Genomic DNA, 15418 nt, shown 5'->3' with positions numbered 1-15418 from the left:
ACTCAAACAATCAAATACATGCATTTATAAACACCCTTTTTCCATCGACAGCTGCTGTTGGGGGCACAGTAGAGTCAGTACGGGCCCTGGCCCTGGCCCTGGCCCTGGGGGTACAGTAGAGTCAGTACGGGCCCTGGGGGTACAGTAGAGTCAGTACGGGCCCTGGCCCTGGGGGTACAGTAGAGTCAGTACGGGCCCTGGGGGTACAGTAGAGTCAGTACGGGCCCTGGGGGTACAGTAGAGTCAGTACGGGCCCTGGGGGCACAGTAGAGTCAGTACGGGCCCTGGGGGTACAGTAGAGTCAGTACGGGCCCTGGGGGTACAATAGAGTCAGTACGGGCCCTGGCCCTGGGGGTACAGTAGAGTCAGTACGGGCCCTGGTCAAATGGCACCCTATTCCCTATACAGAGCCCTATGGGCCCTGGCCCTGGGGGTACAGTAGAGTCAGTATGGGGAACACTTCAAGGGAACCTACATACCTGCCCAGGGACTACATACCTGCCCAGGGACTACATACCTGCCCAGGGACTACATACCTGCCCAGGGACTACATACCTGCGCAGGGCCACGCAAGATGATAACAACAACATCAATGTGAAGTAACAAGGGGTAACAACAACATCAATGTGAAGTAACAACAACAACATCAATGTGAAGTAACAAGGGGTAACAACAACATCAATGTGAAGTAACAAGGGGTAACAACATCAATGTGAAGTAACAACAACAACAATGTGAAGTAACAACAACAACATCAATGTGAAGTAACAACAACAACATCAATGTGAAGTAACAAGGGGTAACAACATCAATATGAAGTAACAAGGGGTAACAACATCAATATGAAGTAACAAGGGGTAACAACAACATCAATGTGAAGTAACAAGGGGTAACAACATCAATGTGAAGTAACAAGGGGTAACAACATCATCAATGTGAAGTAACAAGGGGTAACAACCTCAATGTGAAGTAACAAGGGGTAACAACATCATCAATGTGAAGTAACAAGGGGTAACAACATCAATGTGAAGTAACAAGGGGTAACAACATCATCAATGTGAAGTAACAAGGGGTAACAACATCAATGTGAAGTAACAAGGGGTAACAACATCAATGTGAAGTAACAAGGGGTAACAACATCATCAATGTGAAGTAACAAGGGGTAACAACATCAATGTGAAGTAACAAGGGGTAACAACATCAATGTGAAGTAACAAGGGGTAACAACATCATCAATGTGAAGTAACAAGGGGTAACAACATCAATATGAAGTAACAAGGGGTAACAACAACATCAATGTGAAGTAACAAGGGGTAACAACATCAATGTGAAGTAACAAGGGGTAACAACATCAATATGAAGTAACAAGGGGTAACAACATCAATATGAAGTAACAAGGGGTAACAACAACATCAATGTGAAGTAACAAGGGGTAACAACATCAATGTGAAGTAACAAGGGGTAACAACATCAATATGAAGTAACAAGGGGCAACAACATCAATGTGAAGTAACAAGGGGTAACAACATCATCAATGTGAAGTAACAAGGGGTAACAACCTCAATGTGAAGTAACAAGGGGTAACAACATCATCAATGTGAAGTAACAAGGGGTAACAACATCAATGTGAAGTAACAAGGGGTAACAACATCATCAATGTGAAGTAACAAGGGGTAACAACATCAATGTGAAGTAACAAGGGGTAACAACATCAATGTGAAGTAACAAGGGGTAACAACATCATCAATGTGAAGTAACAAGGGGTAACAACATCAATATGAAGTAACAAGGGGTAACAACATCAATGTGAAGTAACAAGGGGTAACAACATCAATGTGAAGTAACAAGGGGTAACAACATCAATGTGAAGTAACAAGGGGTAACAACATCATCAATATGAAGTAACAAGGGGTAACAACATCATCAATATGAAGTAACAAGGGGTAACAACATCAATGTGAAGTAACAAGGGGTAACAACATCAATGTGAAGTAACAAGGGGTAACAACATCATCAATATGAAGTAACAAGGGGTAACAACATCATCAATATGAAGTAACAAGGGGTAACAACATCAATATGAAGTAACAAGGGGTAACAACATCAATGTGAAGTAACAAGGGGTAACAACATCAATATGAAGTAACAAGGGGTAACAACATCAATATGAAGTAACAACAACATCATCAATATGAAGTAACAACAACATCAATATGAAGTAACAACAACATCAATATGAAGTAACAAGGGGTAACAACATCATCAATGTGAAGTAACAAGGGGTAACAACATCAATGTGAAGTAACAAGGGGTAACAACATCAATGTGAAGTAACAAGGGGTAACAACATCAATATGAAGTAACAACAACATCAATATGAAGTAACAAGGGGTAACAACATCAATATGAAGTAACAACAACATCAATATGAAGTAACAACAACATCAATATGAAGTAACAAGGGGTAACAACATCATCAATGTGAAGTAACAAGGGGTAACAACATCAATGTGAAGTAACAAGGGGTAACAACATCAATATGAAGTAACAAGGGGTAACAACATCATCAATATGAAGTAACACCAACAACATCAATATGAAGTAACAACAACATCAATATGAAGTAACAACATCATCAATATGAAGTAACAAGGGGTAACAACATCAATATGAAGTAACAACAACATCATCAATATGAAGTAACAAGGGGTAACAACATCAATATGAAGTAACAACAACATCATCAATATGAAGTAACAAGGGGTAACAACATCAATATGAAGTAACAAGGGGTAACAACATCAATGTGAAGTAACAAGGGGTAACAACATCAATATGAAGTAACAAGGGGTAACAACATCAATGTGAAGTAACAAGGGGTAACAACATCAATGTGAAGTAACAAGGGGTAACAACAACATCAATATGAAGTAACAAGGGGTAACAACATCATCAATATGAAGTAACAAGGGGTAACAACATCATCAATATGAAGTAACAACAACATCATCAATATGAAGTAACAAGGGGTAACAACAACATCAATATGAAGTAACAAGGGGTAACAACATCATCAATATGAAGTAACAACAACATCATCAATGTGAAGTAACAAGGGGTAACAACATCAATGTGAAGTAACAAGGGGTAACATCATCAATATGAAGTAACAAGGGGTAACAACATCAATATGAAGTAACAAGGGGTAACAACATCATCAATGTGAAGTAACAACAACATCAATGTGAAGTAACAACAACATCAATGTGAAGTAACACCAACATCATCAATATGAAGTAACAACAACATCATCAATATGAAGTAACAAGGGGTAACAACATCAATATGAAGTAACAAGGGGTAACAACATCAATATGAAGTAACAAGGGGTAACAACATCATCAATGTGAAGTAACAACAACATCAATGTGAAGTAACAACAACATCAATGTGAAGTAACAAGGGGTAACAACATCAATATGAAGTAACAAGGGGTAACAACATCAATGTGAAGTAACAACAACATCAATGTGAAGTAACAAGGGGTAACAACATCAATATGAAGTAACAAGGGGTAACAACATCAATATGAAGTAACAAGGGGTAACAACATCAATATGAAGTAACAAGGGGTAACAACATCAATGTGAAGTAACAACAACATCAATGTGAAGTAACAACAACATCATCAATGTGAAGTAACACCAACATCATCAATATGAAGTAACACCAACATCATCAATGTGAAGTAACAAGGGGTAACAACATCAATATGAAGTAACAAAGGGGTAACAACATCAATATGAAGTAACAAGGGGTAACAACAACATCAATGTGAAGTAACAACAACATCAATGTGAAGTAACAACAACATCAATGTGAAGTAACACCAACATCATCAATATGAAGTAACACCAACATCATCAATGTGAAGTAACAAGGGGTAACAACATCAATATGAAGTAACAAAGGGGTAACAACATCAATATGAAGTAACAAGGGGTAACAACATCAATATGAAGTAACAACAACATCAATGTGAAGTAACAACAACATCAATGTGAAGTAACAAGGGGTAACAACATCAATATGAAGTAACAAGGGGTAACAACATCAATGTGAAGTAACAAGGGGTAACAACATCAATATGAAGTAACAAGGGGTAACAACATCATCAATGTGAAGTAACAAGGGGTAACAACATCAATATGAAGTAACAAGGGGTAACAACATCATCAATGTGAAGTAACAACAACATCAATGTGAAGTAACAACAACATCAATGTGAAGTAACAAGGGGTAACAACATCAATATGAAGTAACAAGGGGTAACAACATCAATATGAAGTAACAAGGGGTAACAACATCAATATGAAGTAACAAGGGGTAACAACATCAATATGAAGTAACAACAACATCAATGTGAAGTAACAACAACAACATCAATATGAAGTAACAACAACAACATCAATATGAAGTAACAACAACAACATCAATATGAAGTAACAAGGGGTAACAACATCAATATGAAGTAACAACAACATCAATATGAAGTAACAACAACATCAATGTGAAGTAACAACAACAACATCAATATGAAGTAACAACAACAACATCAATATGAAGTAACAAGGGGTAACAACATCAATGTGAAGTAACAACAACAACATCAATATGAAGTAACAAGGGGTAACAACATCAATATGAAGTAACAACAACAACATCAATATGAAGTAACAACAACATCAATGTGAAGTAACAACAACATCAATGTGAAGTAACAAGGGGTAACAACATCAATGTGAAGTAACAAGGGGTAACAACATCAATGTGAAGTAACAACAACATCAATGTGAAGTAACAAGGGGTAACAACATCAATATGAAGTAACAACAACAACATCAATATGAAGTAACAACAACATCAATGTGAAGTAACAACAACATCAATGTGAAGTAACAAGGGGTAACAACATCAATGTGAAGTAACAAGGGGTAACAACATCAATGTGAAGTAACAACAACATCAATGTGAAGTAACAAGGGGTAACAACATCAATGTGAAGTAACAACAACATCAATGTGAAGTAACAAGGGGTAACAACATCATCAATATGAAGTAACAAGGGGTAACAACATCAATATGAAGTAACAAGGGGTAACAACAAGTAGTGTTCAGGCATTGAGTCTGGGGAGGGGGGGGGGGGGGGTTCTTCCTACCTGTACCAAGTAGTGTTCAGGCATTGAGTCTGGGGGGGTTTCTTCTTACCTGTACCAAGTAGTGTTCAGGCATTGAGTCTGGGGGTTTCTTCCTACCTGTACCAAGTAGTGTTCAGGCATTGAGTCTGGGGGGGTTTCTTCTTACCTGTACCAAGTAGTGTTCAGGCATTGAGTCTGGGGGGGGGGTTTCTTCTTACATGTACCAAGTAGTGTTCAGGCATTGAGTCTGGCGGGGGGTTTCTTCTTACCTGTACCAAGTAGTGTTCAGGCATTGAGTCTGGGGGGGGGGTTCTTCCTACCTGTACCAAGTAGTGTTCAGGCATTGAGTCTGGGGGGTTTCTTCTTACCTGTACCAAGTAGTGTTCAGGCATTGAGTCTGGGGGGGTGGTTCTTCCTACCTGTACCAAGTAGTGTTCAGGCATTGAGTCTGGGGGGGGGGGGGGGGGGGGTTTCTTCTTACCTGTACCAAGTAGTGTTCAGGCATTGAGTCTGATATCCGGCCCACTTTGTAGTTTGTTCTGAAGAGGTCATCGTGGATCTGAAATTCCTGTCTGCAATTATATCTGGAATACAGAAGATAACGTAGCCGTCATCTGCAACATGGTGAAACAAAGCATTCAATCCCTCTTAGTGGTACTGTGGTTTCCATTGGAGACCGACCCAACATTTCACTAGTCAGATAAGATAAATTACCTTATCTTCTGAACCCAAGACAAGACAAATTAGATAACAGCACACACACACACACACTCAACTACCCCCGTCCCGTCCCCCCGTCCCCACACTTCACCATTCACCCCCATCCCCCCGTCCCCACACACTTCACCCCCCACCCCTCCCCATCCATTCACACCTTAGTGATCAAAGCCTCAGGGATTCTCATGGTAAACATCCCTTGGATGGTGGTTACGTGACTTGAATGATTGGAGGCGTGATGAGACTTACGTGATGACGACAGGCGCCACCTTGTTAGTGATGATAGACTTGGCCTTGCCGCTGTGGATCTTCACCGTCTGGGAAGAGCTCATGCTGAGAGAGTGTCTGCTGTTCACCGCCCCGTTGCCATGGAGACTCTCAAGCGGAGTAGGATGCTGGGGCACTGCTACAGAGGATATGGAGCCTGAGACAGAGACGGGTTGTGGCGCTGCGCTGGCAGTTGTACCCATACTCCACAAGCAGCTGGGGACGACAAGAGGAGAGTGGACTCAGACACAGGAAGTCAAACAGAGGAACAGAGGAGAGGACTTTGACTCAGACACAGGAAGTCAAACAGAGGAACAGAAGAGAGGACTTTAACTCAGACACAGGAAGTCAAACAGAGGAACAGAAGAGAGGACTTTAACTCAGACACAGGAAGTCAAACAGAGGAACAGAAGAGAGGACTTTAACTCAGACACAGGAAGTCAAACAGAGGAACAGAAGAGAGGACTTTAACTCAGACACAGGAAGTCAAACAGAGGAACAGAAGAGAGGACTTTGACTCAGACACAGGAAGTGAAACAGAGGAACAGAGGAGAGGACTTTAACTCAGACACAGGAAGTCAAACAGAGGAACAGAGGAGAGGACTTTAACTCAGACACAGGAAGTCAAACAGAGGAACAGAAGAGAGGACTTTAACTCAGACACAGGAAGTCAAACAGAGGAACAGAAGAGAGGACTTTGACTCAGACACAGGAAGTCAAACAGAGGAACAGAAGAGAGGACTTTGACTCAGACACAGGAAGTCAAACAGAGGAACAGAAGAGAGGACTTTGACTCAGACACAGGAAGTGAAACAGAGGAACAGAGGAGAGGACTTTAACTCAGACACAGGAAGTCAAACAGAGGAACAGAGGAGAGGACTTTAACTCAGACACAGGAAGTCAAACAGAGGAACAGAAGAGAGGACTTTAACTCAGACACAGGAAGTCAAACAGAGGAACAGAAGAGAGGACTTTGACTCAGACACAGGAAGTCAAACAGAGGAACAGAAGAGAGGACTTTGACTCAGACACAGGAAGTCAAACAGAGGAACAGAAGAGAGGACTTTAACTCAGACACAGGAAGTCAAACAGAGGAACAGCAGTGGAGTCACACTATGAGGCCACACTGAAGCACACTTGCATGCACACTATAGAGGTTTCACAAATCTGTGTTGATTCCAACACCACCACGTTCAAATTGTAGCCTGCTGATTGAAAGAGGAAACGTATGAATAGTGAAATATAACAATGAGACAATTTCTCTCATTGCTTTTCTTGATGATGTTTCTACAGTACTTCCAGCTGCTTTCTCAGAACATACCAAGCAGTAAACCCTGATTCTAGATCTGTACCGCTCAACAGTTCAACAGGCTTACATCAATCCTGAGGTTGGGTGTGTTTCAATGTTAATTATAGCCTCATCTGATGCTGAGCCCTCTGCTACAGCCTTCAACAACAATCTGAGCAGGCATCCATCTGCAGCACCTCTCTGAATAAACCCAGGGCATCTCAATCTTTTCCCTAGTGCACTACTGTTGACCAGAGCACAATGGGCCCTGGTCAACAGTAGTGCACTATATAGGGAATAGGGTGGTATTTGGTACACAGACACAGGGCTTTGCAGTGAAGCAGATTAAACAAAAGATGAGCCTCCCTGCCGCTCTGCTCCACTCAGACCAGCAAGCAGGGGCCGACCCCGACCCGCCACAGCTGGCCTGAGACCAACAGCAGACACTCCATCCCCCTAAACACACACACACACACACAAAGACAGACAAGGACACACACACACACAAAGACAGACCAGGACACACACACACAATCCGAGGGGCGGCAGGTAGCCTAGTAGTTAGAGCGTTGGGCAAGGCAGTAACCCCTACCCCCTGAAAGATTAACTGTTCCCCTGATCCCCTGAGCTGACACTGTTCCCCTGAAAGGCAGTTAACCCACTGTTCCCTGCCCCTGTTCCCCTGACAAGGCAGTTAACCCACTGTACCCCTACCCCTGAACAAGGCAGTTAACCCACTGTTCCCCTGAGCAAGGCAGTTACCCACTGTTCCCCTGAACAAGGCAGTTAACCCACTGTTCCCCTGAGCAAGGCAGTTAACCCACTGTTCCCCTGAGCAAGACAGTTAACCCACTGTTCCCCTGAGCAAGACAGTTAACCCACTGTTCCCCTGAGCAAGGCAGTTAACCCACTGTTCCCCCACTGAACAAGGCAGTTAACCCACTGTTCCCCTGAGCAAGGCAGTTAACCCACTGTTCCCCTGAGCAAGACAGTTAACAGTTAACCCACTGTTCCCCAAGACAGTGAGCAAGGCAGTTAACCCACTGTTCCCCTGAGCAAGACAGTTAACCCTGTTCCCTGACAAGGCAGTTAACCCACTGTTCCCCTGAGCAAGGCAGTTAACCCACTGTTCCCCTGAGCAAGGCAGTTAACCCCCTGAGCAAGGCAGTTAACCCACTGTTCCCCTGAGCAAGGCAGTTAACCCACTGTTCCCCTGAGCAAGGCAGTTAACCCACTGTTCCCCTGAGCAAGACAGTTAACCCACTGTTCCCCTGAGCAAGTTCCCCTGAGCAAGTTAACCCACTGTTCCCCTGAGCAAGACAGTTAACCCACTGTTCCCCTGAGCAAGGCAGTTAACCCACTGTTCCCTGAGCAAGGCAGTTAACCCACTGTTCCCAAGGCAGTGACTGCAAGGCAGTTAACCCACTGTTCCCCTGAGCAAGGCAGTTAACCCACTGTTCCCCTGAGCAAGGCAGTTAACCCACTGTTCCCTGAGCAAGGCAGTTAGCCCACTGTTCCCCTGAGCAAGGCAGTTAGCCCACTGTTCCCCTGAGCAAGGCAGTTAACCCACTGTTCCCTGAGCAAGGCAGTGAGCAAGGCAGTTAACCCACTGTTCCCCTGAAAGACAGTTAACCCACTGTTCCCCTGCAGTTAACCCACTGTTCCCCGAGCAAGGCAGTTAACCCACTGTTCCCCTGAAAGACCCACTGTTCCCCTGGATTAGTGTTCCCCTGAGCAAGGCAGTTAACTGTTCCCCTGAGCAGAGTTAACCCACTGTTCCCCACAAGGCAGTTAACCCACTGTTCCCCTGAAGACAGTTAACCCAGAGGGTTAACCCACTGTTCCCTGAGCAAGACCCACTGTTCCCCTGATTAACCCACTGTTCCCTGAGCAAGGCAGTTAGAAGCAAGGCATTCCCACTGTTCCCCTGAGCAAGGCAGTTAGCACTGTTCCCCTGAGCAAGGCAGTTAGCCCACTGTTCCCCTGAGCAAGGCATTAACCCACTGTTCCCTGAGCATTCCACTTCCACCCTGGAGCATCCCAGTTCCCCTGAGCAAGAGAACCCACTGTCCCCTGAGAAATTAACCCACTATGTCCTTTAACCCACTGTTCCCCTGAGCAAGGCAGTCAAACTTAGCCCACTGTTCCCCTGAGAAAAACAGACAATGTCGCAGGTGGCAAGGCAGTTAACCCACTGTAATGACAAGGCAAAGTCCCTCAAGTGTTTCCGTTAACCCACTGTTTATTATATTATAATTAAGTCTATTAACCCACTGATTCCCACTGAGCAAGGCAGTTAACCCACTGTTCCCCTGAGCAAGTCTGTTCCCCTGAGCAAGTGTTCCCTGTTAACCCACTGTTCCCCTGTTAGTTCCCTGAGCAAGCAGTTAACAGGCTTAACCCACTGTTCCCTGAGCAAGGCATTCATGTTCAAACAGCACTGTTCCCCTGGCAAGTCTGTTCCAGCAAGGCAGTTAACCCACTGTTCCCCTGACAATGCTTGCACTGTTCCCCTGAGCAAGGCAGTTAGCCCACTGTTTATGACTGTTCAAAGGCAGTTAACCCACTGTTCCCCTGATTAACCCACTGTTCCCCTGAGATCAGGTTCTGGCAAGGCAGTTAACCCACTGTTCCCCTGATAGTGCAAGGCAGTTATAAGAACCCATCCAATAGTCAAAGGTTTATGTTCCCCTGAAATACAAATGGTAAAGAGAGTTCCCCTGAAAGGCAGACCCACTGTTCCCCTGATAATTCCTATAATAGGCAGTTAACCCACTGTTCCCCTGAAGACTTAACCCACTGTAACTGGGAATATTGAAGACAGTTAACCCACTGTTCCCCTGAGCAAGGCAGTTATGTTCCCCTGATATTATATTTCCCCTGAGGCAGTTAAAATAAAAAGTGTTCCCCTGAATTAACCCACTGTTCCCTGATTAACCCACTGTCCGAGCAAGGCAGTTAACCCACTGTTCCCCTGAGCAAGGCAGTCAGTTCCCCTGACAAGCACCCACTAAAGGCAGTTAGCCCACTGTTCCCCTGAGCAAGGCAGTTAGGTTCCCCTGACAAGGCAGTTAACCCACTGTTCCCCTGAGCAAGGCAGTCCCACTGAGACCCCACTGTTCCCTGAGCAAGTTAACCCACTGTTCCCCTGAGTTAACCCACTGTTCCCCTGAGCTCTGTTCCCTGAGCAAGGCAGTTAACCCACTGTTCCCCTGAGCAAGGCAGTTAGCCCACTGTTCCCCTGAGCAAGGCAGTGGGTTCCCTGAGCAAGGCAGTTAACCCACTGTGGCAAGGCAGTTATGTTCCCCTGAGCAAGGCAGTTAACCCACTGTTCCCCTGAGCAAGGCAGTGTCAGTTGTTGATGTGTTCCCCTGCAGAGAATGTTCCCCTGAGCAAGGCAGTTAACCCACTGTTCCCCTGCCCCCACTGTTCCCTGGCAAGGCAGTTAACCCACTGTTCCCCTGGCAAGGCAGGCCCACTGTTCCCCTGACAAGGCAGTTAACCCACTGTTCCCCTGAGCAAGTTATACTGTTACAAGGCATTGACCATGCAGACTGAACCCCGGTTAACCCACTGTTCCCCTGAGCAAGTGTTCCCCTGAGCAAGGCAGTTAGGTTCCCCTGAGCAAGCAACAGCAAGGCAAATGTTCCCCTGAGCAAGGCAGTTAACCCACTGTTCCCTGAGTGACAGTTAACCCACTGGAGCAAGGCAGTTAACCCACTGTTCCCCTGAGCAAGGCAGTTAGTTCCCCTGTGTTGAAAGGGGCCCACTGTTCCCCTGAGCAAGGCAGTTAGCCCACTGTTCCCCTGAGCAAGGCATTAGACTGTTCAAGTAGGCAGTTAACCCAGTAAACTATAAAAAACCCACTGTTCCCCTGACAAGTTAACCCACTGTTCCCCTGAGCAAGGCAGTTAACCCACTGTTCCCCTGAGCAAGGCAGTTTGTTCCCCTGAGCAAACCAAACATTCCCAAATTACCCACTGTTCCCCTGATATTAAGTTCCCCTGAGCAAGTAAAACTGTTCCCCTGAACAAGGCAGTTAACCCACTGTTCCCCTGAGCAAGGCAGTTAAATGTTCCCCTGACCAGTTAACCCACTGTTCCCCTGATTAGTAAAGGCAGTTAACCCACTGTTCCCCTGAGCAAGGCAGTTATTACCACCCAGCCCCCTGAGCAAGGCAGTTAACAGTAGCCTTAGGTTCCCCTGACAGTCAAATCAAAGGTTTCAGGTAGTTAACCCATGATCTGAAAAGGCAGTTAACCCACTGTTCCCCTGAGCAAGGCAGTTAAACTGTTCCCCTGAGCAAGGCAGTTATGTTCCCCTCCCTTAACCCATAGTGACTGTTCAGCAAGGCAGTTAGCTGTTCCCCTGACAAGGCAGAGCCCTTTCCCCTGATATAAAGGGTTACCCACTAGGCTGCCATTCGTTCCCCTGAGAAGGCACCAAACTCCCTTCATAGTGACTAATTAAGCTTGACCAGAGCCCTTTCATATAAAGGGACTAGGCTGCCATTCGTTCCCAGCAGACACCAAACTCCCTTCATAGTGACTATATCTTGACCAGAGCCCTTTATGATATAAAGGGACTAGGCTGCCATTCCGACACCAAACTCCTTCAATATTGACTCATCTTGAAAATAAAAGTGTTAATTCAGAGCCCTTTCATCTAAAGGGACTAGGCTGCCATTCGTAGAGTTCACCAAACTCCCTTCATAGTGACTAATCTTGACCAGAGCCCTTTCATCTAAAGGGACTAGGCTGCCATTCAAGCAACAACAAATGCGCTCCTTGAGTGACACTGTGTTGAAAGGGGCAAACTCCCTTCAAACCAAACATAGTGACTAATCTTGACCAGAGTAAAATACTTTTACATCTACAACAGTAGCCTTAGGTACAGTCAAATCAAAGGTTTCAGCCATCTGAGACACCAAATGGAACCAATCTCCTTCATAGTGACTCATCTTGAAAGCCCTTTCATAAAGGGACTAGGCTGCCATTCGAGACACCAAACTCCTTCATAGTGACTAATCTTGACCAGAGCCCTTTCATATAAAGGGACTAGGCTGCCATTCGAGACACCAAACTCCTTCATAGTGACTCATCTTGACCAGAGCTGACCATTAGACACCAGTAGTGACTCATCTTGACCAGAACTCCCTTTCATAGTGACTAATCTTGACCAGAGCCCTTTCATCTAAAGGGACTAGGCTGCCATTCGAGACACCAAACTCCCTTCATAGTGACTCATCTTGACCAGAGCCCTTTCATCTAAAGGGACTAGGCTGCCATTAGACACCAAACTCCCTTCATAGTGACTAATCTTGACCAGAGCCCATTCATCTAAAGGGACTAGGCTGCCAAACTCCTTCATAGTGAGACACCAAACTCCCTTCATAGTGACTAATCTTGACCAGAGCCCATTCATCTAAAGGGACTAGGCTGCCATTAGAGACCAAACTCCCTTCAACTAATCTTGACCAGAGCCCTTCATCTAGTGACTCCCTTCAATGACTAATCTTGACCAGAGCCCTTTCATCTAAAGGGACTAGGCTGCCATTAGACACCAAACTCCCTTCATAGTGACTAATCTTGACCAGAGTCCTTTCATCTAAAGGGACTAGGCTGCCATTCGAGACACACGCGGAATGTTCCAAACAGTTGCCTTGGTTACAACATGACTAAATAGCAGTGGCGTGCCGTGGGCCTGGGGCCTGGGCCTTCAGTGAGGTCCTACACAGTCCCACCCGAATTAATCCACCTCTTATTACCATCATTATGATGCCACGGCTCTGGACACTATACATTTAGACAGAAACGCAGTATATAACCAGGCGTTGTGTCGCACCCAAAGCAGTTTCACCGTGATGATAAAGACACATAACTATTCACTGAAAATAAAAGAGAGAAAACAAATCATTTGTTATAATTTATTATTTTGTTAATATATAGGATATTTAATATTAATGAAATAAAATGCGAAACATACATACACATTTTAATAAAAAATAAAATGCATTGTATGCCTATTCACCAAAGACTGATTACTTGAACACAAAATCCATCCTCCTTTCTTTCCTCAAGAAGACTTCAATGACTCTGTTGTACAGTCTATCTGTGCGTTTTAGTTCCACCAATAAGTCCTTTTCTATCGACATGGAGGCTAATGCTGAAAGCCGGGTCTGTCCAGTAGCATTTCTGGAATACGTTTTGATTCTCTTCAAGGCCGAGAATGAGCGCTCGACAGAAGCCGTGGACACAGGGATGGTCACTGTCACACATGCCAATGTGTAAAGTTGCCCCATGTCCTCATTCACATTTTCCTGCTTAAGGAAATCAAGGAGATCAGAGGGACTTTTCCCTTCAAAATCAGTCATAGTGTACATTACAGTCAGTTCTGTTTTTAGCTTGGATAGGTCGAACAGTGTTCCGTGACTCTCTGTTAAGCTGGAGAAGGTAGGTCTGAAAGTGCTGGGGGTCCAGGAGGGAGAGTCACACCCTGGCCTTAGTATTTTGTGTTTTCTTTATTATTTTGGTCAGGCCAGGGTGTGACATGGGTATTTATGTGGTGTGTTTTGTATAGATTTCTTTTTGTAGGTTATGGGATTGTGGTTTAGTGAAGTAGTCTAGGTAAGTCTATGGTTGTCTGGAGTGGTTCTCAATCAGAGTCAGATGTTTATCGTTGTCTCTGATTGGGAACCATATTTAGGCAGCCATATTCATTGAGTGTTTCGTGGGTGATTGTTCCTGTCTCTGTGTTTGTTGCACCAGATAGGGCTGTTTCGATTTTTGGTTTGTATATTGTTTTGTATTTTTCGTCTTTATTTAAGATGTTTACAAATAACCACGCTGTGTTTTGGTCCGCCTCTCTTTCGACAGAAGAAAAACGTAACAGAGAGAAACATACATTTTTCGTGGTCTTGAAACCTGTTTCGTATCTGGCAAAGAATGTTGTCCAGAATATTGCTGTGGAGATGTTGGTAGTATGTGCGAGGGTCTCCTTGTGCTGGGTCTCCTTGTGCTGGGTCTCCTTGTGCTGGGTCTCCTTGTGCTGGGCCTCCTTGTGCTGGGTCTCCTTGTGCTGGGTCTCCTTGTGCTGGGTCTCCTTGTGCCTCCTTGTGCTGGGTCTCCTTGTGCTGGGTCTCCTTGTGCTGGGCCTCCTTGTGCTGGGCCTCCTTGTGCTGGGCCTCCTTGTGCTGGGCCTCCTTGTGCTGGGCCTCCTTGTGCTGGGCCTCCTTGTGCTGTCTCCTTGCTGGGCCTCCTTGTGCTGGGCCTCCTTGTGCTGGGCCTCCTTGTGCTGGGTCTCCTTGTGCTGGGTCTCCTTGTGCTGGGCCTCCTTGTGCTGGGTCTCCTTGTGCTGGGCCTCTGGGTGAACTTGAGATGCGTTGTGTCATCGTAGATTTGACTGAACCTGCGCCTCTCTCACTCAAATTGTAATAACAGGCATTCCCTTCCATTGATAGCGCTCGTAGTTGGAACTTTGAAAGTGGCGAACGAACCCCTTTCCCGCCTGTGACAGGCTTTGTAGCGTCGGCCGACCTCTCCTTATACTGTCTTGAGAATGGCGTTATAATTATATCCTCGACCAAATCGATATCTTCTCCTCCTTCCGCCATTATGGGTTGAAAAAACAGCTTAGTAGTACGCAAATTAATTTGTTTATCAAATTCAGTTTCCTAGTTCTGAGGTTCTGCATAGACCTGCCCATATAGGACCTGCCTCTCGATATGGGTAATCCAATCAAAAGACGAGCACGCACTACTCCTGTGTAACACTGGAGCCAGCCAGCAGGCATACAATAGCCAACTCTAAAGCTGATTGGTTTACACTAAATTTTAATTACCATTCACTTTAAGCTACAAGCTCCCGCACTGTTGATTCTGAAGGTCTGAGGGCAGATTTTAGACCCCTGGCAACACATGATGCCTGAATATGATTGGATAAAAGATCTA

General features: G+C 44.9%; 1 protein-coding gene across 1 annotated transcript in view; it reads right to left on the bottom strand.

The window, feature by feature from the left end:
- pald1a (phosphatase domain containing paladin 1a) overlaps positions 1-15418 on the bottom strand; it is a 69468-nt gene that overhangs the window by 31120 nt on the left and 22930 nt on the right. Inside the window, exons 2-3 of the mRNA XM_046338617.1 lie at positions 6165-6398; positions 5680-5782 (exon numbers count right to left, since the gene is read on the bottom strand). Coding sequence (XP_046194573.1) covers positions 5680-5782; positions 6165-6385 — 324 coding nt within the window. The 5' untranslated portion in view covers positions 6386-6398. The remainder of the gene's footprint in view (positions 1-5679; positions 5783-6164; positions 6399-15418) is intronic.

This window comes from Oncorhynchus gorbuscha, unplaced genomic scaffold (genome assembly GCF_021184085.1).
Source record: "Oncorhynchus gorbuscha isolate QuinsamMale2020 ecotype Even-year unplaced genomic scaffold, OgorEven_v1.0 Un_scaffold_2042, whole genome shotgun sequence".
Lineage (NCBI taxonomy): Eukaryota > Metazoa > Chordata > Actinopteri > Salmoniformes > Salmonidae > Oncorhynchus > Oncorhynchus gorbuscha.
The sequence above is the reverse complement of the archived record's forward strand: the minus strand, read 5'-3'. Positions and strand labels throughout refer to the sequence as shown.